The 24,942-nt window shown below is 40.6% G+C and overlaps 4 protein-coding genes across 6 annotated transcripts; 2 read left to right on the top strand and 2 right to left on the bottom strand.

The window, feature by feature from the left end:
• Positions 1–2,881: 2,881 nt before the first annotated feature.
• HSPB2 (heat shock protein family B (small) member 2) lies at positions 2,882–4,820 on the bottom strand. Its single transcript, XM_039887910.1, has 3 exons — positions 4,559–4,820; positions 4,002–4,215; positions 2,882–3,526 (listed from the first exon to the last, which is right to left on the bottom strand). The coding sequence occupies exons 2-3, from the start codon at positions 4,093–4,095 to the stop codon at positions 3,072–3,074; spliced, it is 549 nt and encodes a 182-aa protein (XP_039743844.1). The 5' UTR covers positions 4,096–4,215; positions 4,559–4,820; the 3' UTR covers positions 2,882–3,071.
• A 101-nt stretch (positions 4,821–4,921) lies between these two features.
• On the top strand, positions 4,922–8,192 carry CRYAB (crystallin alpha B). 2 transcript variants are annotated; one of them, XM_039887909.1, is made up of 4 exons: positions 4,956–4,974; positions 5,230–5,368; positions 6,479–6,601; positions 7,849–8,192. In XM_039887909.1, exons 3-4 carry the CDS (start codon positions 6,479–6,481, stop codon positions 8,050–8,052), a joined length of 327 nt encoding a protein of 108 aa, XP_039743843.1. In that variant the 5' UTR covers positions 4,956–4,974; positions 5,230–5,368; the 3' UTR covers positions 8,053–8,192. The 2 variants fall into 2 exon arrangements, with proteins under 2 accessions (XP_039743841.1, XP_039743843.1); XM_039887907.1 differs by having other exon boundaries at positions 4,922–5,368.
• A 6,982-nt stretch (positions 8,193–15,174) lies between these two features.
• CFAP68 (cilia and flagella associated protein 68) lies at positions 15,175–18,952 on the bottom strand. 2 transcript variants are annotated; one of them, XM_039887884.1, is made up of 4 exons: positions 18,612–18,952; positions 16,424–16,654; positions 15,820–15,886; positions 15,175–15,569 (listed from the first exon to the last, which is right to left on the bottom strand). In XM_039887884.1, the coding sequence occupies exons 1-4, from the start codon at positions 18,651–18,653 to the stop codon at positions 15,382–15,384; spliced, it is 528 nt and encodes a 175-aa protein (XP_039743818.1). In that variant the 5' UTR covers positions 18,654–18,952; the 3' UTR covers positions 15,175–15,381. The 2 variants fall into 2 exon arrangements, with proteins under 2 accessions (XP_039743818.1, XP_039743819.1); XM_039887885.1 differs by lacking the exon at positions 18,612–18,952 and adding an exon at positions 18,523–18,609.
• On the top strand, positions 18,885–23,482 carry FDXACB1 (ferredoxin-fold anticodon binding domain containing 1). Its single transcript, XM_039887879.1, has 5 exons — positions 18,885–19,271; positions 19,510–19,666; positions 20,581–20,784; positions 20,950–21,108; positions 21,481–23,482. Exons 1-5 carry the CDS (start codon positions 19,058–19,060, stop codon positions 22,658–22,660), a joined length of 1,914 nt encoding a protein of 637 aa, XP_039743813.1. The 5' UTR covers positions 18,885–19,057; the 3' UTR covers positions 22,661–23,482.
• The last annotated feature ends 1,460 nt before the right edge of the window (positions 23,483–24,942 follow it).

The raw sequence follows: 24,942 nt of genomic DNA, 5'->3' as shown, positions 1-24,942 counted from the left end.
CAGCTTTAGTTGTGTTTCGCTTTCGAGATAATCAGTATCGGTTTCTTATTATTCCTGTCCAGAATTTGGTTTAAATATTGGAGTCCCTTGCAAACTTAAATTTAGGGAAATGGATTCCTTTTTATATTCTTTTTCCCTTGCTACTGGAATTAACATGGACAAATCACTTTCTTCTAGGACTGTGAAATGGAGGACCGAACCTATTACCAAATCCCCTTTCTGGTCAAAAATCATATGACTCTATGATTGCGATAGCTTAAGCCCTTCTTAACCGTTCACTTCCCCACTCTCACTATAGAGCTACAGAATCTCCACTTACACTTCAACTCAACCTCTTCTTCCAATGACCCAAAATTTTACTCATTACACACTTACCAGCAACTAGGGTGCAGTCTAGCAAATTCTTCTGTAGAAAATATGGGCTCTAGGAGAATTTGTGAAACCTGTAAGGCCTGTCTTTGGTACTCCCAACCCCATCTTTAATGTCTTGCTCAGATGCCCAGTTATTTGTGTGCTTCTTGTGGGGATTCAGGACCTACTACTTAGCCTTGCACCCTACAGAGAGTACTCTGGACTCTTCACTCCTCCCCATCTTCTTTCCTTATGAAAAATGGAGACAATGGGAGTGACAGCCTTACAGATTTGTGGTGAAGATTAGATGAGATAATGTATATGAAGCTCTAGTCCAAGGCCTGGCACATGGGGAGCTCTCGGTAAGCCCTAGCTTTTATTATTATTACTTCTTATTCTCAGCTAGTTGTCAGATGGTAAAGCATCTTACTTCATTATCTTGCACTGGATCATTGCACTCACCTCATTTCATGGTCATACTTCTCCCTGGCAATCCATTCTGTACTTTACCATTAGCGGTATTTTTTTCACCCTATTATCCAAACTTCTTAGCCTGGCACTCGAAGCCCTCCACGTCTCTGGTCCCTTTCCAGCCACTTTCTCTACTTTAAAGGAAAAATGTAAAGGAAGACAACTAAGAGATTTCATATGGCCAGAAACGTCAATGAAACCAATAGTGTGCTAATGTAGCCAGAAAACCTGATATACTTTAAAGCAGCATTAATAGAAGTCTAGAGTGATAAACAAGGGTATTGATTACTTCACTGAAGTTTGTACCACCCAGTTTGGGACTGGAATAACAATTTTAGTTCTACATGTTGAATTTCAAATTATGTTGTCAAAAGGTAGCGTGTTCAAGAGAAAGTTTTCTGCATAAGTGGTATGGAAAGTCCTATCAGATGTAGTTAAAAGAACTAGGCATGTTTAGACAGGAAAGGAAGTCCTAGGAGGATAGGATGGTTATCTGAAGGACTTTCAATTGAAAGAATTGCATTTATTTTCTGGACATAACCAGAACCAATGGGCAGATGTGACTAAAATGCAGATTTTGGTTCGATAGAAGGAAGAATTTGTAACAGATATGTCCAAAAAGAAAATGACTAATAATCTTGAAAGAATTTGAAAGGGTTGGGAATTTGGATTAAATCAGAGGTCTCAAATGTTTTCCTAGCTAAGGAACCCTTTCTTTTAAATAAAGCTCATGTAAAAATCCCAGTTACAAAACAGATCAGTGTGAAGGTGGTCTGGTTGAAGTCTGAGTACGATCCTTTTTCTATTCTATTTCTTCTCAACTTGGTACTAACTCCTCAAGAGTAGAAAATAAAAGACCACAGTTCTTATAATTTATACTTACAATTTGTATCCCCCATAGTGTATTACTTGGGGTTTGATAAATAAATGTTGAATAAATTAACAAATGAACATATCAATAGTTATTAGTCTGAAGCATGCTTTCATTTTAATTGGACGGTAATCCTTTAAACAAAAATTGGATTTTTCAAGTGAGGGTTCTTATCTCGGGGGTCCACAGATCCCTAAGAGGTGCATATGAATGACTCCCAAGAGCTGCATGAACCTATTCAAATTGTATGCCAAATTTAGGAGCATATGTATTTTTCTGGTAAGAGAATCTTATAGCTTTTGTCAGATTTTCAAATGGGTCTGTAACCCAACAAAGTCAAGAATGAACCACTTTAATGGAAGAATTTCAGATGTCCATCACAGCCACGTAAAAGATGTATTTGGGAGCAGTGAGGTCTGAACACTCTCCAGGTCATACATACGCATGCTCTCTTGATTACAGAGAGTAATTGAGGGGTCAGACCCCTAGGCTGTCTTGCATACACCATACCTCTAGTAATAAGACTTTACCTCCACGGGATGCTTCCCTGGACTTTACCACCACACTAATAACCCTAGATCCCCTGCACTTAGTTTGGGATGATGTGTGGAGTGATGATGCAGTGATTCCTCTCTTTGGGATGTTCCCAGATATGATACTTTCTTTCACGGGCTTCCCCTGTGCAGAGGGTGAGGAGACTTTGGTGATAATGGCAGAGGTTTCTATGTCTGTAGCCCTGTGTATACATACTTGGTTCCTCAGAATCGGAGACCATTTTCATTGGACAGAATTTAGTATGGGAAAATAGGGCTTTAGGCAACCCTCTCCAGCCAAAATCTGTTTTCCCAACCCCTACCCAAAACAGGCCAGACAGTCTGGAGACCCTTGTTTTTGTGTCTCTAATCGCCAGCTCAGACAGTGCCCTCTGGGCTGTTTGGATGGCATATCCCTTTTCCCTCCCAGGATCACTCTCTCTTTTGTTGCATTGTGAGAAAATTATGGCTAGGAATTTGATCTGGAGCCAGTGTCAGCTTCCGGGCGTGATCTCAGCATCCAAGTGTGAGCTTGGGATTCTGTAATGTTGGGCACATCTCACTGAGGAGGTTATTTCTAGCTGGCTATGACCTTCTCCCTCCCTCCCTGCCCACCCATCCTCCAGAACACAGAATAGGGAGCTGCACAAACCAGGCCCTGAGATTTGGGTTTATTCAGCTCCTCCCAGAACTAAACCAAAGGCTAGGACACGTCCCAAGGGACCAAACCATACATTGTGGCCCACGCACTTTCCCTCCCTCAAGGATGCTGCTGCCTCTGGGGTAGTGGCAGCTGCTCTATCACCACATGAGGTAGAAAGTGCTGGGTGCTGGGTCTGTGGCACTCAGGGCTCAACTCTGGCAGCCTCCTCCTCTTCCTCTGGATCAGGAGGTGCAGACAGCAAGGAGATATAGACCTCATTGACCTCTGTGTCCAAATGTCGGCCACCCCGAGGCGCCTCCAGGTTAAGGATGCCATCATGGGAAAGAGCAGCACGGACTCGCCAGGGGTCAACATCCGCAGGCAGAACATAGGTGCGGCAGAACTCTCGGGACACAAAGCCGTGGCGGTCCAGGCGCTGGGGGTGCCGGGCGGACACCTCCAGCAGGTTGTCCACAGTCCTCACAGTCACCTCATCGGGGGTAAAGTGGCTCACATCCAGAAACGCCTGGAACTTGCCCTCACTGAGCCTGAGTTCCGAGGCCCCTGCCCTGCTGCCCTCCCCGGCTCTGGTGGCCCGGGGCCGAACATAGTAGCCATGGTAGAGGGTGGGGGTCAGGATCTCTTCCGGCAGGAGGCCTGAGGGGCGGAGAGAGAGAAGGCAAGAAGCAGGGAGCGTGAGTGGGGAACAGGAGTGAATGAAGAATGAGGACTGGGGAGAGCAGGAGGAGAGTCAGGAGAAGTAAGGAAGGCGAGATGGCGCAGCGGCTAGAATGAGGTAGTTGAGGTAGAGGGGATTGAGGAAGGAAATGAGATGGGGGCGGAGGAGAGTAAACCGAAGCAGAACTGGGTGGACATAAGGGGAACAAGGAGGCATACTAAGGGGATAAGGGGACAGGTGTAAAAGCATTGCAGGCACCACGTCTGCACTGAGGTCAGTAGGAAAGGGAAAGAGCCCTGCTTGAAGGGAGGAGGGGGGAGCTGGGATGGGAGATGGCTCGCCTCAGGAGTTCAGTTAAGCCCGGAGTGGGGTGGAGGCCAGCACCATTGGGAGGTCAGCCCAGAATTTCAGGCGGTGGGGGTGGGAGGCAAGGGAGTGGCGTCTGTGCCATACCTTCTCCGAAGCGCTGCTCACCCAGGCGACTCGGGTTGGCAAATTCGTACTCGGCGGTGGCCGGGTGGGCGTGTGGCACCGAGCGGCCCGACATGGCTGCAGATGTGTCGGCGGCCCTGATCCGAGATGCAGCGCGACCCCTCCAGCTGTCTGAAGAACTAGGGCTCCGTCCGAGGTGGGGGCGGGGTCTACACCACCCAAAATAGTGCCGAGCCTAGGGGAGGGACGGACAGCGGGGCCCTGAGCGCCAGCCAAGAGTGTGTGATCAGCCTGCCTGGACCCCCACCCCTCCCCCGCACACCCTTCAGCTGTCGCAGGGGACTTGAGAGGACAGCTGAGGGTCCTGGCTTTGAGCAAACTGGGGAGTGAGCCGGGGAGGAGAGGCTGGTGTCAGGGTCCCTGGAGAGTCCTAGCTGAGACCCTCACTGTTTGCACATTTTCCACACCATCTTTTCTCCTCCTCAGTCTCAGGCACCCTTCACCTTACCTCATAAAGCTCTCCTGGATTTGATGCTCTGCGAGCCTTGTAAGGTATAAGATGCAAGAAACTTTCCTACCTTTGCTTTGGGGTGGAGTGAGGAGTCTAGTCTTCCTGCCCAGATTAATGTCAGGGGCCTTGCCTGAAAACAAGTCAACCTCGAGCACCACACAGATGCCTGCCACTGACATGTTGGTGATCACGGCTCTCTTCCAAGGACTCACAAAGAGTTAATGTCTCTGGGGCCCAGCCAAGGAAGATTCCAGTTCCTGCCCAGGCCCAAGATAGTCGCTGGCTGGATTCCCCTGGCTCGCCAGGCTGGAGAGGAGGAGGGGCATACATCCTGCCTGCTTGGGATTCCTGACTCTGTCCCAAGAGATGTTGGGGGGGGCGGGGGGAGGGTCCCTTTGGGTGTGGACAGAAAGCTAGTGAAACAAGTCCAGGACAAGTCACTGGCCAGCTCAGACGTGTTTGTATTTCTCTTTTCTTAGCTCAGTGAGTACTGGGTATGTGTCACACTGCCAAATCCCTGATCACAAGTCTCCATGAACGGGTGGTGAGCTGGGATAATAAAACCCCTGACATCACCATTCCAGAAGCTTCACAAGACTGCATATATAAGGGGCTGGCTGTAGCTGCAGCTGAAGGAGCTGACCAGCCAGCTAACCCCCATACTCACCTAGCCACTATGGACATCGCCATCCACCACCCCTGGATCCGACGCCCCTTCTTTCCTTTCCACTCCCCCAGCCGCCTCTTTGACCAGTTCTTTGGAGAACACCTGTTGGAGTCTGATCTCTTCCCAACTGCTACTTCCCTGAGCCCCTTCTACCTTCGGCCGCCCTCATTCCTGCGGGCACCCAGCTGGATTGACACTGGGCTCTCAGAGGTAAGTCTCCCCTCTGTAAGAAGTTCTTCCCTAACCTCTGGAAATATCTCCATGTGCTCTACTTCTCCTGTCTATCTAAATCTGGCTATGTCTAAGTGTCTTAAGTCTCTTAGGCACACGTGTGTCCTGTAGCGAAGAAAGACGCGGTTACTAGTTCCTCTCTCCCCCAGTTACATGTCTTTGAAGATCCTCTGTATCCTACTTATTACATTTCTTTTCTTGTGCTACGAGGATCATCTTCTATCCCCTAAGTAGGATGATCCTTTCTGGTTTAGTTCATAAGGATCTACAGGGAAAGAGCTGCCTTCAGACTCCTTTGTGCACCACTTCTAATTCCTCATACTCCTGACAAATTTTATCACCTTAAGTTTCAGAGCTAGGAGACAGCCCTACCTCATCCTGAGCTTTTCATCACCAAGTGGAGCTGGAGACAGCAACCGCTGTTTTCTTCCTTCTTATTCTCTCTTCTATGATTTTCTGGGCTTCTCAGAGCTGTGACATGGCACTGGCCTGGGTCCAAGCTTGAGGAGGAAAGAATATACATCCAGTCTTTGGACCCCCACTTGTCCTAAGAGGATAGGAGAATGGGGTGAACATATAAAGTTAACAGAAGTTATCACAGATAACACTCTGGTTTAAAAATATTCAAGTGTGAGTAAACAGGAGCTGAGAGGGCAAGGGCTTTGGAAGAACAATCAGGGCCAGCAGAACATTCCAGATTGAGTGGGTGGGAAACTTGGCAGAGACCTGGGCAAGAAGAAGGGGCCTTTGTCTCATAGACAAATGACAAGGCCCGGCATTGGGGTTAGAGAGGCAGCAGAAGCTATGCCCAGACCCATCCTTGTGATTGCTCTCCTGGGTGGCCTGTTTCCTTCCCTGTCCCTGTAAATAAAGTTTGAGCCTGATGACCAAGTGGTATGCCTTGGGTACTACTGTGGTGGCTCCCCTGAACCAGAGAGTCATGTTTATTCAAAAAGGGATTTTTAGCCAAAATGAAGAAGATAAACTACTTGGCTAGAAAGTAAGTTTGCAGAATAATGAGAGTGCACTAGCAATGCACGTTCCTACTATTCTTTCTCCTATCTCTTCCCCGCATCTTGCTATTTCTAGATGCGTCTGGAAAAGGACAGATTTTCTGTCAACCTGGATGTGAAGCACTTCTCCCCAGAAGAACTCAAGGTCAAGGTGCTGGGAGATGTGATTGAGGTGCATGGCAAACATGAAGAACGCCAGGTATGTAGCTCGTTTTTTCTCCTGTTCATTCATTTAGTGCATACTATGGCAACATTCCAGTCCTAAACCATTAGGGTTTGGAGCAGGGATAGATCTGGTGGTGGTGGTGGCGGCAGCGGTGGTGGTGGTGGTGGTGGTAGTGGTGTTGCTGTTGCTGTTGTTTTGGCCAGAGAAGTGAACTTTGTTGTTTATTTATTTTGATCTGATTGACTTAGATGGGATAGGTGGGATAATTAACTCAACCTTGGCCACATTAGAATTGCGAAGGAAATTTTTAAAAATTCCAATGCTCAGGCAAATTAAATTAGAATTCTTAGGAATGGGCCCCAGGCATCATTATTTTAAAAGCTCTCTAGGTAATTCTAATGTATAGCCCACTGATTTAGGCATAGTGCCTGTCCCACACCTGGTTACTTTACATAATTACGTTAACTCCACGTACCCTGAAGGTGTTTGGGACTTTTAGATGTTCAGGAATCCTCTTGTCTTTAGCCCATCTTAATGCTAAACTATTTGGTTTGCCTAAATTTCAGAGCTCCTAATACCCTAGAGCACCTGTGTAAATCAGTTAATTGAGAGCCCGTCTGGATAAATGCTTGAGATTCAGTAGGTATTAGGGTTAGAGTCAACTACTCTTAGCAGAATTCTGAAGAATGGAGCTTCTCGTTACTTTCTGGGGGAGAGGAGGATTTAATAGGTTTGCTTACCAATTAATGATAACTCAGAACCTTGTACATCAAACAGTAGTTTAAGGTACTCGAACTGTTGCCGTTTTGCATACATGGTTTAAGTTTGAGTCATAGTCTCCCTGGATGGAGTTTTGTTTTGTTTTGTTTTGTTTTTTAAATAGCAGCAGTCCTACTGGTCTGGAACATTCTGGGACATTCCTGAAGAGTCAGGACAATTTATGAGCTTCTTCAAGGATTCAGATCTTCAATTCTGGTTGATATTCCAAGTCCTGTAGGCCCAACACATATTGATCTAAACCTTTGGGAAATACCTGTGAATACATCTATGCCTCGGTGTTTAGAGAGCTGTGACGTTTTGCCTGTTTCAGACTTCTCAGATTCTCATTGATAGGAGTGACCACATAGGGAACTTCATCTTAGCCCCAAACAGAACATCTTTCTCATGTTGCCGTGGCATTTGGTCACATCTAAGGGGAAGGAGGTTGTCTGAGTTCTAAGCAAGTGGTGCTATTTTCCTGTTCTTATCTGTCTGCCTCTTTCCTTGTTCTCTCGGATTAGGATGAACATGGTTTCATCTCCCGGGAGTTCCACAGGAAATACCGGATCCCAGCAGATGTGGACCCTCTTGCCATAACTTCATCACTGTCCTCTGATGGGGTCCTCACTGTGAATGGACCAAGGAAACAGGCCTCTGGCCCTGAGCGCACCATTCCCATCACTCGTGAAGAGAAGCCTGCTGTCACTGCAGCCCCCAAGAAGTAGATGCTCTTTCTCTAACTGAATTTTTTAAAACAATAAAGTTTCCCCACCAGTGAATGAAAATCTGTGATTAGTGCTGAAGCTTATTAATGCTAAGGGCAGGCCCAAATTATTAAGCTAATAAAATATCATTCAGCAACAGATAACTGTCTTGTGTTTGAATATTCCATATTTTTTTTAATGGACAAATAGAGCAAATCCATTTACTTATCACATTATGATTTAGGAGGCTCCAGATATATTAGAGTCAGAATGACTCTCTCCGTCATTTAATAATGGTATAAATTTAGCAAGTCACTTAACCTTTCTGGTCTTTAGGTCTTCCATTTATAACATGGAGTACTGATTTGTACACTTGATGTAAGGAATAAATTAAGGAGAAAAAGTAGGTAAAGCCTTTGGCAGAGTTTAAGGGATATTGGTTCTTCCCTCTCCTCCCTCTTTGATTTGACCCTCAGTTCCAACGACACATGTGAGTGAACTCTGGATAACAACACATAAAAGGCCTTAGCACATCTCTGAAATTAATCATGTCACCAAGGAGGAAATGGTGCCCCCAATGTTATTTGACATTTTCCTACTGATAAGCATTTCCTTCAGCTGATTCACAAAGGCAATAAATAGGACTTGGGTGATTATCACCAAATAAGCATCTCAGATGTAGTCTCTAAATTATTCAGCAAATACCTATTAAAACTAAGACTGGGAAATATCCAATCACCCACCGTAAAAAAAAAAATCAACTTTTAGAATTAGAGGTAATAACTAATCAATAAGTGATTCTAATATTTAGTTTAATGAAAGACACATTACTATACAAAAACATCTTAATTTCACTTTTGTGAGCCTCGACAAAACTTCTGATTTGATTAATTAAAAATAGCCCTGGTCTGGTGCAGGTTATCTAGCATAAATGTCTTTCCTTCTTTCTTTCTCTACCTCTAGGCTCATCATTCCCTACTCCTCAGTAGTTTTGCATCAGCCTCCATTTCACTTTCTACATCCCTTCCCATTTATAAACCAGGTTTTATAATGGTGACTGGGGCTGCTGTCCTGCTATTGAGCACTATCACAGAGCCACAGGATAGCTTGTATAAATTTGTAATCATGATGCTATGTCTGGGTCTTCCCACCTCACTAAGCCCAGAGTTCTCATTCAACTACAGCACCCCCAGAAGGTTGATGGACAGGATTTTTCCAGATTTCTTTCACAAATGAGAAAATCTCATCACAGCTTTAAGCAATGAACTGGTTTCTTCTTCCATCTTGGATTGAGCTAAAAAACTTTTAGTCCTTTTTATCTTTAGAAGTCAAACTCATAGCTGCCACTATCTGCTTGTAGACCTAGAGGCCAATATGTCCATTCTCCTGAATTTTATTCGTATTTATTTAAATATAATTTATTTTGTCCAAATTGTTTTTATCTTTTCTGCTTTAAAAAACTCTACCATTGCAATGTGTTAGGAACAGGAGGATTGCATCAAACGTGAATTTATTGTTCTAGCTTGTTAAAAAGTCTGTCCCTTATTTAATCTTTGACCTACCACTTTCCTAAAATTGTACTTATGAAAGCAAAAGTTTTGCTAAATCTAATGGACACTCCTGCTATTGTTATTTGGCTTTTATATTCTGCATTTGATAATCCATTTGACTACCCACCTCTTCCTTCTTTAAATTTTATTCCCTTGGTTTCTGTGACATTGTGCTAAACAGGGTTTTCTCTCATTTTCCTGACCACTTCTCTCTCTTTTATGAGCTCATCTTTCTCTGCCTATTATTCAAGTTTGCCTATCCAATTATTCTGTTGTTGGCCTTTCCCTGTTCCACTTTTTGATAAACCTGTATAATACTATCAACTCTCATACCTTCAACTCTTGCTTGTGTGCTTTCCATATCCTAAATTTATACTCCCATGCCAGATGTGTCTCTAGAGAACTGGAATTACATGTCGAACTACTTATTAAACATCTTCATTTGAATTCCCAAAGGCTCACAAACTCAACATACCTACAACTGTATTCGTAATCTTGTCTTATTTTTTTCCTCCTAATGTATTCCATATCTTGGTGAATTCCATAGTTCTCTTTTATGTACCTTAACCACTCATTCTTATTTTTGTATTATATAAGTTCACACAGCTGTCAAAACCAGAAATCAAGGAATTATTTGACTTATTTTGAAAACCAAAATAGGCAACAATAAAATCAACAAAAAGAAAAAATGAAAGAATAAATTCATTTGAAAAGATCAGTAAATATTAAACAAAAAGAAGCAGAACTTTAAAAAAATATATGGATATGAAAAAGAACCATTTCTATATATTAGAAATTAGCTGATATTATAAATGCTATATGGGTCAAAGCTGCATATTTACAAATTGAAAGCTGAGAAATTCACTCAGAATGTGGCGAGTTAGAGAGAAAAGATATTAAAAAATCAGAACAATTAAGATACATGGATGAAAGAATGAGAGAGTCCAATATGTATCTAAATGGGTGTTTTAGAAGAATGAAAAAAATAGTAAAGTATTATTTGAAGAGATTTTTCAGAATTGAAGATAGATGTGAGTCCTCAGACACTGGGTAGGATAGATAAGACTAAATATGGACCTCAGAATATCACTGTGAAAATTCAGAACAATAAGGATTAAGAGAAAATGTTAAGAGATATAAAGACAAAAAGATATATTAATTATAAATGAATTATAAGTAGACTGACAGCAGACTTCTCTGCATCAATAAAGATCAAAAGACAATGGCATAATGGCTTAAAAGTACAAGATGTTAGCCCATAGTTTTAGTTATCACTCCAAGTAGATGTTCCAGGAATGGCAAAAATGTCAATATTGGAAAAAAACATCTCTCAAAGTGATTTATTACATTAATAGAGTAAAAGAAAATAAATCTTATGATTATCTCAAATTATGTATGTATGGTTCAGTCTCCCTCCTTCATAAGAGAAAAAAAAATTCCTGTCTGTTAACACACCAGGAACACAAGGGTGCTGTCTTAACTTCGTACACATTATATAACAAAAACGTAAAGCAAGAATTATATTTACCATATTTAAATGTTATTTTATAACAAAATTTAAATATATTACTTTTACTATTCTATCACTCCTAATATTTAACTTGGCATAAAAGGTTCTAGCTAATGCCATAATAGAAGAAAATAAGAGATGTAAGAATTGGAAGAGATGAAACTATTATTATTTGTAAATTATATAATCATTTGCCAAAATAAATCCAACAGAATCAACGAACTATTAGAACCAATAATAGAGTTCGGCAAGTTTGTAGGATACAGTATTAGCTTACATAACATCATTCAGGTTATCTATTCTTGCATATCAAACTACCTCAAAATTTAGTAGCTTAAAACAAGAATCATTTTATTAGACCTTACTATTTTGTAGCACAGGGCTCAGCTGGACAATTCTTTAGCTCCTCATGGCATTGACTGGAGCCACTTAATGGTATTCAGCTGATGGACAGTCTGATCTATAGGCTTTAAGATGACTTTCAACCAGGAGCAATCAGTCATTTCTGATGCTTTGGTGAGGATGATTGGAAGGCTGGGCTCAGTTGGGCCTGCCTCCCTCTCTTTGTAGTATCAGGGCCTCTCTGTAGGGTCTTTCCACCGGTAGTTGGATTTTTATATGGTGGTTCAGGGCTCCAAAGAGTAGTCCACAAGATGAGAAGTGGGAGCTGCCAGTTTATTAAGGCCTGGGCCTGGAAACTCACACCGCATCACTCTTGCCATATTCTTTTGGTCAAAGCAGTTGCAAAGCCTGCAACTACAGGCTCTACATTAGAAAGAAAGGGGCATACTTCCATCTCTTAATGGGAGAAGTGCCAGGAAATTTGTGGCCATCTTTAATCCTCCATAGGAGCTGACAGAAAGGAAAAGATATATGTACTCTCTAAAATGTACAAGAAATTAATAGCATTAATAGGTGGAAAATTAAAAAAAATTCCCAGGAAAAGGAGAGCTATTCCATTAAAAAATGAATTAAGACTATACACAGGAAGTTTAAAGAAGTGGAAACCAAAAGCCAAAATGCATACAAAGAAATGCTGAAAATCATTAGTACTTAGTGAAATGCAAATCAAAATAGCAATAAGCTATCATTTTAAAACAGGCTTTCTCTATATTGCATTACTGACATTTTGGGCCAGATAATTCCTTGCCGTAGGGCTCTTCTGTGCAATGTAGGATGGTTAGCAGTATCCCAGGCCATTACCCACTTGATCCAGTAGACATGCCAGTCGTAACAATCAAAGATGCCTTTAGGCATTGTCTATTGTCTCCTGAAGAACAAAATTGCTCCTGGTTGAAAACTGCCACCACTTTACGCACCTATCAGCTTGGCAAAAAATAGAAAGCTGAATAACACTAAGCATTGGCAGAGATATGGCAACATAGGAAGCCACAGACATAGATGTTGGGTGTGTGAGTGGGACAGCCATTCTTGAGAGCAACTTAAATATACACATACCACATGACTCAGCAATTCAGCAAAAAGCGTAATTTACAAAAAGGGTAATTTCTTTTACTTTATAAAGGGACATATATGAGGATATTCTCTGCAGCCTTGTTTGACAATGGGGAGTTAGAGGTAAATAACAAAGTGGTGGCAGAACACTCCACCTAACAATAGCAGAATACACATTTCTTTCAGTGCACATGGAACCTTCCATGGAGACCATACATTAGGCCACAAAACAGTCTTAATACATTTTAAAAGATTGAAATCATACAAAGTATCTTTTCAGATCACAATGAAACTAGAAATTAATTACAGAATGACAAATAGAAAATTCACAAATTAAACAACACATCCTTAAACAATTATTGGATTAGAAAAATCACAAGGGAAATTAGAAAATAACTTGAGACAAATAAAAAAGAACACAATATACCAAAACTCTTGGGATGCAGCAAAAGCAGTACTAAGGGGGAAACTTATGGCTGTAAACACATACATTAAAAAAGAAAGACCTCTAATCAATAACCTAATTTTTAACCTTAAGGAACCAAAGGAAAAGATGAACAAACCTAGCCCAAAACTAGCAGAAGGAAGGAAATAATAAAGATTTGAGCAGAGATAAATATAACAGAGAACAGAAAAAACAATAGAAAAATATCAATGAAACCAAAAGTTGGTTCTTTCAAAAGATCAATAAAGTTGACAAACCTTTAGCTAGACTAAAAAGCAGAAAAAATATCAAATTACTAAAATTAGAAAAAAAAGGTATATTACTACAGATTTTACAGAAATAAAAAGGATTAAAAGAGAACGCTATGAACAACTGTATGCCAGTAAATTGGAAAACAGAGATCAAACTGATAAATTCCTGGAAATACATTATCTACCAAAATTTAATTATGAAGAAATAGAAAATATGACTAGACATATAACTAATAAGGAGAGTAGATCAGTAATAAAAACATCCCTACAACAACAACAACAAAAGCCCTGGATCAAATGGCTTCATTGATAAAGTCTATCAAAGATTTAAATAAGAATTAACATCAAGCCTTGTCAAATTCTTCCCAAAAAATTGAGGAGGGAACACTTCCTAACTCATTCTATGAGGCCAGCATTACCCTAATACCAAAGCCAGACAAAAATACTGCAAATAAAACTACAGGCCAACATCTCTTATGAATACTGATACAAAAATCCCCAACAAAATATCCTTCAAACCAAACTCAGCAGCATATAAAGAGGATTACACACCATGACAAAGTAAGACTTATCTCTGGAATGCAAAGTTGATTCAACATATAAAAATCAGTGTAATATACCACATTATCAGAGTGAAGAAAAAACATGATAATCTCAATTGATGCTGAAAGACCATTTGACATAATTCAGTACCCTTTCATGATAAAATGTTCAACTAGGAATAGCAGGAAATTACCTAAACATAATAAAGACCATATATGAAAAATCTACAGCTAATATTATACTCAATGGTGAAGAATGAAAGCCTTTCTCCTAAGATCAGGATCAAGACAAGAATGTCACTTTTCTTTTATTCAATATATTATTAGAAGTTCTAACCAGAGAAATTAGGCAAGTAAAAGAAAAGACATCAAGTTGGAAAGGAAGAAGTAAAATTTTCTACATCTTAGATGTAGAAAACTCTAACGTTAAATTTCACACACAAAAATGTGTTAGAACTAATAAAAACTTCAGCAAAGTTGCAGAAAAACTAACACAAAAAAAGAAGTTGCATTTCTATACATTAACAATGAATAATCTAAAAAGAAAATTGAGAAAACAATTCTGTTTACAATAGCATCAAAAAGAATAAAATACTTATGAATAAACTTAACTAAGCAGAAAAAGACTTGTACACTGAAAACTATAAGACAATGCTAAAAGAAATTAAAGATAACACAAATGGAAAGACATCCATGTTCATAGACTGGAAGAGATATTATTGTTACGATATCAATACCAGCTAAAATTTAAAATTAAGACTGCTGCCTCCCTGTGTTCATTAACTCTAATCACAACATTTTGTTGATCCCTACCAGTTCTCCATTTTGAAGCACCCATCTTAAACTTAAACCAACTAAACCCTTATCTCAAATTCCTGAAAATACCTTACCCTAACATTCTTCTTTTGAATCATTACCAAGACTGTCAAGTTGATGTTCCGCCTTGCTACAGGTTAATAACTTGACTTTGTTTGATCAACAGGTTTCTGTGGTGATCTTTCTAAGGAGTCAAAAATTGACAGTCTTATATTTTTGAAATATAAATGGAAATCTTTAGATATGAAATAATATAATTTCTGAGATCTATTCTAAAATTAATTTTAAAATGGAGATAATAGATAGGGGTACATAAAATTGGTCATAAATTTTTGAAGAGGAACGTTCATTATAATATTCTGTCTACTTTAGTATTTTTAAAATTCTTTGTAATAATAAAAAAGTTATTTTTTTCAGTCCTTAACAGGAGACGTTAATTAAGATCACAATAAAATTACACTACCTGACCATGACTACCAGGCTCATATCCGGAAATCATCATGTCAAACATAACCTAAGTCATACTGGATTTTGCAGTTCTGCTACTGATGAAAGGCCAGGAAGAGCAGAGTGGTTACAGATTTGAGAGAAACAATTCTTTTTAATGTCCTCCTAAATACAACAGTTCTTCTGTAGCCCTAGGAGTAGATGTAATCAACTTAAATTTGATATTTAAATTTAAAAAAGGGGGGTAGAGAACATTTTCTGTGCTTTATTTATTCAGGAAGTGAAACTGCTACAGTCTGCTAAATTCTTAGTTGTGCTTAGAATGTGCTCCCTCCTACAGTCTACTCTGGAATCCTGGACCCGGAAATTTGCAGTTATTATGATTACACACACACACAGAGTGATGCTCAATTTGAGGTTTCGAATAGCTATTCCTATAAGTTGACTTTTCTGTGCATTTGTATTGAGGAGGATCCAGCTCAGGTTGATGTCCTGGGAACCAGTGAGGCTCTCGCTTAAATCCTGAGGGAAGAGAAAAAAGAAGGAAAGACAAGAGGAATCAGCCAACAGCAAGGAGTCTTAGTAACCAATCGCACTCTTACTTCTGAGGTAATAGAGAGTGAGTTCGGTCAACAGTGAGAAAAGAGAGAAATCGTGCACTCATTCATTCACTTATTCACTCATTCAGTTTACTTATATTTGAGTTCCTCTACATTCTGAGCTCTGAGTTAAGTCCTGAGAATATAAGAATTAAAAAGAATAGTCCACCTACTATGGGTTGAAAGTGGCTTTTTTTTGTTGTAGCTTGCATCATATGTTGTTTCAAAGTAGTGTCCAAACTGAAAAGAAAAAGTAATAGATTAAAAATATAGGAGTCTATAACCAATAATGGGAAATAAAGAACACAGTGACATAAATTCTAACAGGCTCTGTCATATCGACATATTGACATATTGACTAGAGGTCTATATGTCATTACTCTTTATCCTACTAACTTTCATAACCTTTGTATACTTGTTTGTTTAAGAGCGATATAAGGGCAAGATGCAGATAATGACAAGTCTAGGTAGGCAAGGACTTGGGGGAAAGCTAGCCTGAGTCAGAAAACACTATATATTTCTGCAGATGAATAAAGTTCAAACAGAAGCAAGAAAAAGAGAACTATCGATCTTTTTATTACCTTACAATAATTTAATATTCAACTTGGTAGTAAAGTGGGATAGGTATTCCAACTGAGGGCTGCAGCCCTCCTCCAACCATTTCACTGAACAGAAGCCTGAGAGATCTTAGCATTGGAAGTTATCAATTCCTGCATCTCAAATAGCCACTTGTATTTCTATTGCTAACAGTAGGAAATAAAGAGAAAATTAGATTACCTGGGAATGCAAGGGTTTGGGCTGCATGATATTTTTTAGGTCATATCTTTCCTGGTTCCAGTTGCCCATCAGGGTACGGTTTGAATAAGCATTCTCATTAGTAGTGCATCTCCATCCATACTGGAAAAACTTGGACATATCATTCCAATCTGTCCATACTTCACCATGGCCATCTGCATTAATGAGGCTGCCATAGTGTGGATTTGCAAGGAAACAGGTGAGGAACTGTCTCTGGGAAAAGGCAAGAATAGAAAAGCTTGTTGCACAAACCAGAGAGCAGAAAAGACATCCCCTTTTCACCCTTGTCCAAGCGTAATGTAAGCACACCTTACTAAGGATCTAGGCTTTCCTCCCAATTCAATTGTTGTCATTCTGTTTCTTTTTCTCCAGGTCCACGAGTCCTTTGACCTATCCTCTCAATCAGCGGTAGCAGATTACTATAGATTAAATGCTCCCTCTCAAGAAGACAGGAAAACTTTAGTACCCCCAATACTATATGGAGAATTAACTAAATATTCAGGTACTTTTGAGATGTGGGAATTTAAGGACTAAGAGTATTGCTACAAAGACAATAGGGAGAAGTGAGAGTTGGAAAACTAGATAACACAATAAATGATCAATAAATTATAGTTTCCTTCCTTCTAGGCCCAGTTCAAATGCCACTTATTCCATATGCCTTCCCTCAACTTGTCCCACACAGAACTTTATATTCATATCTTTCTATATGTATAACTTGCTACCATATGTTAAGAGTTCTTGAAGTATATGTCAAATTCCTTATACTGAATTGTACATTCCTTGAGAACAAGACCTGTGTCTTATTATCGCATCCTCTCCTTCTGCCTACCTTCCCAATCAATAGTGTTTTGCACATATCACGTGCTCAACGTCTGAATTTTGATTTTTTGTAAGAAATCGAAAGCCTAACAATTTTTATTTTTGATCCCAAAATGAGTCTGGTCCCTTGGCTTAGGAGCAAGACAATACCTTCCCCGAAGAAGAGTAATTTGATGCTGAATCGCTTCTGTAGTTTGAAGTTTCTATAGGGGAGTGACAGAAAACCTTATTCTTCCAGTCCATGTTGTTTAAAATAAGAGATGTCACCAAACCTGGACCTCTCAGTTCTCCAAGCAAAGGAAGAATATAGATCACCCAGATCACCATGAACAGGTGGCCATGATTTGGGAGTCACCACTCACCCGCCTTTCCACAGGGAAGGACAAAGCCAATACTATAGGTTTAAAGGCAACTGTCCTCACACCATGTGCCTTTATGAAGAGAGATGTATGTACTGATGTCAACAAATAGCATGATGACAAAAGAGTAGCTGGTCCCACAAAGTCCAACAGGCCTAGTACTCAGATTGTGGACCAAGGTGACACTGTCCTAGGGCTGTAAGGACAGACATCACCATCCAGTCAGTTGTCTACTCCTGGAACCTGGGGCTTATCTTGAACTTTGATTTCTCTTTCAATCCCTTACATCCATCCAATCACTAGGTCCTGTTGATTTCTGAATCAGTCCACTACCCTCCATCTCCACTGCTAAGTTGCAATTCAGATCACTATCAGTCCTAGTCTCTATTACTGCAGTAGCTTCACATCTGATTTTCTTGCCATCAGTCTTGTTCTCCAGTCCCTCTGCAGAGGAAAGCAGGACTTTTCGAAAATGAAAATATGTGTCATCTTCCTATTTAAAATCTTTCAGTTTCTGGCCATTGTTTCAGAATAAGGTTCAGGCTTATAATGCTCTATAAGACCCGGCTTCTGATTAACTTTTCGGTCTCATCTGTTACCCGCTCTCCCTCTAACTACTTTTCAGCCAAACTCAACTATTGTTTCTCCATCATGCTTTTGTACATATTGTTCCTACTGCCTCCTTACTCCTCTTGACCCAGGTATGGTATACTTTCCTCTCCCCTCCTCAGCTTTCAACTCAAGTTTCAACGCCAGGGAATCTTTACTCTTCTTCTGTATGCTAGGATAGCACCCCGAATTAATCCACTTATATATAGCATGGCATCCTACTATATTAGAATTGCCTCTTTTGCTTGTGCATCCTTCACCAGACTACAAGCTCAGTGAAATCATAGGCCACACCTTGCTCATCCATATATCGAACTGCCCTCACAGTGGCACTTAATAGGCACTCAAATATTTCTTGAATAAAAGGCAGGAGATAGAGGCACCTGGAGAGATTCTGAGCAGCAGAGACAATGGACAGCAGCCATTTCAGGTGAGATGAAAGCTGTTATAAAATCCTCTGCGACAGGAACTTGCCGGACACAGCCTAACCTCTGCTTGGCCTCAGCCCCGCCCCGCTTCCTTCACTCAGAACTTGCTTCACCCTCGGCCTGCCCTTCTGCCCTAGTGACTGCTTATGACCTCATGCAGGTGTGACGAAGTCGCTCAGGGCTGCCCTCGAGCTAAAAGGCATTTATTTTGACTTTCTCGATGGGGTAGGGGAGTGAGGGGACCGGGCACTCCGCGTCTTGCTTTTGCAATCATGGTTATTTTCCTCCAAGGACGTCGCTGTACTAGTTTGTCAAGGCAACCGGGCGCTGTGGGTGCGTCATCGACCAGCGACGAGTGAAGAAGGGACGGCACGAGACCCGCGAAGGACGTGACGCAATAAATGAGCGCCTCTGAGAACGCGAGTGGGGAGCAAGTTGAGATCATGGCCTCTCGGCGCCTCCTGTTGGTTGGGGAGGGGAATTTCTCCTTCGCCGCCGCTCTGAGCGAGACCCTGGACGCGAGCACTAGTCTAACCGCCACCTGCCTCCAGCGCCGGGCGGATTTAGCCCAGGACCCAGTGGCCCAGAAGAATCTGCAGCGCCTGCGCGAGCGAGGTAGCGAGCTCCCCGCTACCCCTGCGAAACCCCGCCCAGCTGCCTGCTTGGCTCAAAGTGGAAGGGGTGGGCATTTGGGGTTTCAGAGAAGGTGGGGATTGCTCTTGAATGTCTCATGGGCATTTACAGAAAGTCCGCGCTGTGCTTAGGCCTGGGTTGTTTCGCACGGTTCAGGTTAGGGAAGAGTTTTCTCTAGTTCCAGGTGTTAAGACATCCTCCTGTCTGTATTTCGTGCTAGGTACCAGGATACATTTTGGTGTGGACTGCACCCAGCTGGCAGATGCCTTTGACCTGCACGACAGGGAGTTTGATCGAATTTGTTTTAACTTTCCGCACTGTGGACGCAAAACTGGAGTAGCTAGGAACAGGGAACTGCTTGCTAAATTTTTCCAGAGGTGAGGAAAGGAAATCACTAAAAGCAAAATGTTTAAGATGTACATTACATAATGCACTCAAACATTTTAGTTTGGGAAATTAGGCATATGTGTGTAAATTACTACGGTAGGTTTAGAGAGACTATAAAGCTTCAAAGGAACCCAGAATCGAGTTAGAAAGGTAGACGTATAATCCTAAATGTTAAGTAAAAGCAAAAATAATACGCTTTTGGGTGTGTAAAGGGAGGATCACCTATTTTTGATAATGCAAAATAATGGTATCCAGTATAGTCTAATGGCTAAGAGCATGGATTTAGGAGTCAAACTGCCTGAATTCAAATCCACACCTACCACTTAACAGTTGTGTGATTTTAGGTAAGCTTACTTAATCCTTTTTTGCTTCATCTATAAACTGAGGATATTAACAATAACTACCTTATAAAATTATTGTGAACTTAAAACAGTGCTTAACAATAGTACACCAAAAACTTGATACAATTGGAGGTCTCTTTGGGTCATAGTTGTCAACAAACTTTTCATGGAGGCAGTATTTTAAGTTAGTATTTTAAGTATGGAATTTTAATAGGAGGGGAGTGAAAAGAACGTTCTCCAGGGGGAAGAATAGTCTGTTCAGTGAATCATGTATAGGAACTTTGCAGACATTGACCTTTCTATGACATACAGATGAACAATGCAAATACCAAGTTGGTAACACCCTGGTCAGCCACTAGTATCAGTTATGAGTTGAACATTGAATTTACATTCTTATTTACTTCCAGCTACTTTCTTTGCATGTTTGAAGTCTAATAGACCTTTGCGAATGGGTATGACTGCATTTTAATTATTTGACAGCCAAACCATGTATATACAGCTAACTCTTGTGGTAATTTCTTCTTGTTTCTGATAAATGGCTGGTGTACCCCTCCTCCCATTAGCTGTGCAGATGTTCTTACAGATGAAGGAGAAGTCCATGTGGCATTGTGTAGAGGACAAGGTGGGACTCCTGCTGATAATCCCACAAGAGAATGGCACAACAGTTGGCAAGTGGTTGCCATGGCAGCTCAGGGGGGATTCATTTTAAGTGACGTGCACCCCTTCAGCTGCGAGGCTATGCCAGGATACAAGTGCACTGGATATAGGTACGTAATAACATAGGTCTAACTAAGCCTTTTCATTTCTCTCACTAATGGTAAAAAAAAAAAAATCTCAGAAACAAACTTTTTCTTGCCAATTTCTCAATTCAGTCTCTAGAAATACTTGCTTTCTTTAATGACAGACTTCATACTTGGTGTCTATTTTGCCAGGAGTCAAGATAAATCTTTTCATGTAGAAGGTGCTTTGAACCATATCTTCACCCGGAGCTTACCCTTTGAAGGTTCGCAACCGAGAACCTTTAGGATCAGACTGGGTGACCAGTGGTTTTCCTTTCCAGAACCAGAAGCACTTGCAGGAAAGTTAAACAGGTAACTTATTTTACCAGAAGCCACTTATATCTCTAGCTGTATCCTGATTAGGTTGGTGGCAACCATATGTTGAATGGATGCTACATATACTGTTTATGATGTTGGTACTGTGAATACTTGTCAGTCTAGCCTACATAAGCCTCTTTAGAATTAACAGTTGTCATGTTTTCTGTTATATTGTAGGGGTGGTGGTTGTCAGAATTCTGAAATACATGATATCTCTGTTTATGGTGGTTGATTTCTTTGTCTCCTTTCAGGATCAACTTAAGGATAATTCTTTTTATTTATTCAGCTATTTGTATTTTTAATTCTAGCTACATTGTAATTATTATTTTAAGTTTAAACAGTTATTTTTTGTGTGTGTTTAAACAGGGGTTTTCTAGAAGCATCTTCATGTCATCCTATCAAAACCATAAATGAGAAACTGATTGCTGAATTGGGCAAAGCTTTCCCTCTAATAAGGCTGAAGTGTTCCTTCTTTTTGCTGCCACAGGGAGGCACCAATGTTCTCACTTCCTGGAATTGTGACATTCTATCAGACGCCTTTTGGATTAAACTCCTTGAGGATAACTCAAATTCTGAGTCCTTGACTGGTGGGACAATACAAGAAATGGAGGACTTTCTAGTGTCACTTTCAGAATTTAGCCTTCCCAAGAACCTTGAAAGAAATGGTAAGGAAGAAGCTCATGAAGGAATCTATGGCCAAGCCAAGGTCTGTCTTAGACCTTCTCTCCTAGTTCATGCTCAGGCTGTCATCGAAAGACCAGACTTCCTCCCAGGTTCTCTGCACATCCTCAGTGGACCTGTCTTTCGGAAGTGCCTCGTCTTGCCTTTCACAATGCCAGTATTTCATGAAACTTTATTTATCCTTGGATTTAATCAAAATTCGAAGGATGGCTGTCTTCAGTCACTACTGGACCAACTGAAGGGCATTCTAGATAGCCTTCTGACCAAGACATTTCTGGAGGGGTCTAAACTGAGCAGTTCAGTGGAATATGTCTTTCAACCAAATGGGAAAGATTATATGATTAATGTGAAGTCTCATAATTTTGGCCCAGATTGTGCCAAGGATCTGACTATTGGGTCTGTCACATCTACTACAAGCATTATACACAAAAACCAGTGTTTTGTGTTTGTATGTATGAACTTGGACCTATTAGCCATGATAGTCTGGGGTATCTCTGACTGGAGGATATTATGGACCTTTGATAACCGTTTCTTGAAGGATTTTGTCCCTGGGAAAATAGAACCCTTTAAAAGCTATTGTATATATCCTCCATGCTATGTGCATGATATTAGTTTTTGGTTAGATGAGAAAAAAGGATTCGATGAGCTAGAGTTTCACACTGTGGCCCGAGCAGTGTCCCAGGACACTGTCATATCCATACAATCCCTTAGTCGTTTTCAGCATCCTAAGACCAAACAAGTCAGTCTCTGTTATAGATTGACCTACCAGACCTGTGACAAGGCCCTTACCCAGCAGCAGGTAGCATCAATGCAGTTCCAGTTCAGGAAAGAGATTCAACAACGACTACATGTGACACCTCGGTAGTTTAGTAAATTCATTTCTACAGTGTGATTCTCATGAGTGTGAGATGAAGAAGACCAATTTGTACCTGGGAGACCTTTCTGGACTGTTTTTTTTTTTTTTTTTTTATTGGTAAAACCTTACCTTGTCACTGTAGCCACCACTGGTGACTCTAAAGATACCTGCGACTCATCACTTACAGACTATAATGTGACCCTCAGAGTTGTGCAGTATTTTGATCCTGAGTAATGAGGAGAAAAACAAACAAACATAAAACAAAACATCGTCTTATACTTTAGATGCTCTATTGCTGAAGAGGCAGGAGAACTTAAATATCTCGTCAAATATATATTAAAATATATTTTCCACACTGTCAATGCCTTTTCCTTTAGCTCGATAATATCATCTCACTAAATCAATTTATGAGAGTGGTTTTTAGAGTCAGGCCAACATTTATTAGCTTGGGTAAGTCACAAGTGCTCCATAATTAGTTTTGGTATCATTTTTATTTTGTGGTTGACTACTGTTAAAGTCACAGAACTAATGAGTGTCAGATTTAGAGTTTCTACTTTCCTCTAACTCTACAACCCATGTTCTTCCTGCCACTTTGTTACCTTACTTCTCCTTCTCTAGTCGTCTTCAACAGTAATCTCTCAACTGTGATTTACTCAAAGTTTGTCCCCCTAGATTTTAGGGGCTTCTGCTGTAAGCATCTCTAAGGGACACTGTGAGATTGGCTCTGCCCAGGACTCTGAAGAATGGGGTACTCTAATGTGAATTAGTGTATGTTCTTGTTAATTAATAGGCTCCACTGATTGGAATTATATTGTAAATTTGTGAAGGAAATACCTGTCTCATTTATTCTTGTATTTGGAGAAAAGTATATGAAAAGGCAAGAATGGAAGCAAACAAATTAGGAGGTTCTTATGATAATGTAAGCAAGAGATAATGGTGGCCTGGACCAGGGTATAAGAAGTTGTTGGACTGGGTGATAGTTAGAAGGACTTGCTGATGAATTAAGTATATGTGCATGGGTAGAGGGTGTGGAGTTAGAGAAATAGAGGAATCAAGCAGGATCCCTAGGTTTTTGACCTGAGCAACTGGAAGAAAAAAGTATTGTTAATGAATGGGAAAACTGGCATAGGAGTAAGTTTGGGGAGTGAAGAATCAAGGGATCTCTTATGGACACATGTATTGCTTAGCTCTCTACATAGACTATAAGCTAATTAAGGGCACATAATATGATATATAGCTTTCTTCTGTCTCCAGTAGTGGTTAGTACATTGATGAGTTAGCATTTGAACTTTATCTTAAAATAAAGGCAGGGATGTCATGGGAGGACTATTAGGCAAGGGAGGGCATGTATTCCAAGCAGAGGGCATTTGGAGCACTTTTCAAGCTAATTAGTTGAAATGTAAAATGTGTATAGGAAAGTAGTGGGAGATAGGATTAGAAAAGCAGGTTGGGGCTGGAGTTCATGAAAGACTGAATGCTAAAACAAGGAGTTTGTACTTTTTTTGGCAAGCGATAGGAAAAATTGAATTTTGATTAAGAAAGTGACACAAGAGTAGAGCTTTTGAAAATTAATTGGACAGTGTTGCACAGGATGAATTTGAAATAGGAGATCTCTGTAAGGATGCTATTGCAATAGTCCTAGATAGAGGTGGAGAGGGGCCTGTATTAGACTGAAATGAAAAAGAGATGAATGTATGAGATATAGCTAGGCTGGTATGTCTGAACTTGGTAACTAATAACTGCATGTGGGAATGGAGTGGTACGATCACTTGCCATTTTCAATACTAGGGAATTTTTAGTATGAAATCATACTATAAACTAGTTTTAGGTACTTCAAAGGGTGGTAGAGAGCTCTGTGATTGGAAGAGTGGACAGTGTCAGGAGGAGGTGAATGAACGCAGAGAGTCATAGGCATGATATCATCAAGATGGCTGTATAAAAATGTCGGTATGAAATTAGGAGTTTTCTCCTGATCCAGTTGGAAGAGCACGCATGGGCTTTATTGTAAGTCCAGGGTTGGAATACAGCTCCTGGGTTGGGTTGGGCCTGGGTTGGAATATGGTGCCACCATTTCCTAGCTATGCAACCTTGGGCCTCTCACCTTCCTTCTCAATAAAACAAGGTTGTTATGAACATTAAATTTAAAAAGGATACAATCTATAAAATGTTTACTATAGTGCTGTAGTAGCAATTGCAGTCACTGGTGTCTGGTTGAATTTGCTGCACAGAATTTCTTCAGTCATTTCGTTTTCTTCTCGTTCTACATTCTACCATTTAGGGCTTTATCTCCC

The sequence above is a fragment of the Pteropus medius genome, unplaced genomic scaffold, assembly GCF_902729225.1.
Source record: "Pteropus medius unplaced genomic scaffold, Ma_sr-lr_union100, whole genome shotgun sequence".
Classification (NCBI taxonomy): Eukaryota; Metazoa; Chordata; class Mammalia; order Chiroptera; family Pteropodidae; genus Pteropus; species Pteropus medius.
Note: the sequence above shows the minus strand (reverse complement) of the source record. Positions and strands in the feature narration are given on the sequence as shown.

Bases quoted from the DNA above. Each gene is read 5' to 3' on its own strand.
- HSPB2 (XM_039887910.1), bottom strand. From the start codon at position 4,095: ATGTCGGGCCGCTCGGTGCCACACGCCCACCCGGCCACCGCCGAGTAC. The intron at 3,527-4,001 runs GTATGGCACAGA...TCCGCCCCTCAG, and splicing joins TGAGCAGCGCTTCGGAGAAG to GCCTCCTGCCGGAAGAGATC.
- CRYAB (XM_039887907.1), top strand. From the start codon at position 4,988: ATGTGTCACACTGCCAAATCCCTGATCACAAGTCTCCATGAACGGGTG. The intron at 5,369-6,478 runs GTAAGTCTCCCC...TGCTATTTCTAG, and splicing joins TTGACACTGGGCTCTCAGAG to ATGCGTCTGGAAAAGGACAG. The intron at 6,602-7,848 runs GTATGTAGCTCG...CTCTCGGATTAG, and splicing joins GCAAACATGAAGAACGCCAG to GATGAACATGGTTTCATCTC.
- CFAP68 (XM_039887884.1), bottom strand. From the start codon at position 18,653: ATGGCTGCTGTCCATTGTCTCTGCTGCTCAGAATCTCTCCAG. The intron at 15,887-16,423 runs GTAATCTAATTT...TTTTCTTTTCAG, and splicing joins CCAAACCCTTGCATTCCCAG to TTTGGACACTACTTTGAAAC. The intron at 15,570-15,819 runs GTAGGTGGACTA...CTCTTCCCTCAG, and splicing joins AAAGCCACTTTCAACCCATA to GATTTAAGCGAGAGCCTCAC.
- FDXACB1 (XM_039887879.1), top strand. From the start codon at position 19,058: ATGAGCGCCTCTGAGAACGCGAGTGGGGAGCAAGTTGAGATCATGGCC. The intron at 20,785-20,949 runs GTACGTAATAAC...CTATTTTGCCAG, and splicing joins TACAAGTGCACTGGATATAG to GAGTCAAGATAAATCTTTTC. The intron at 21,109-21,480 runs GTAACTTATTTT...GTGTTTAAACAG, and splicing joins CTTGCAGGAAAGTTAAACAG to GGGTTTTCTAGAAGCATCTT.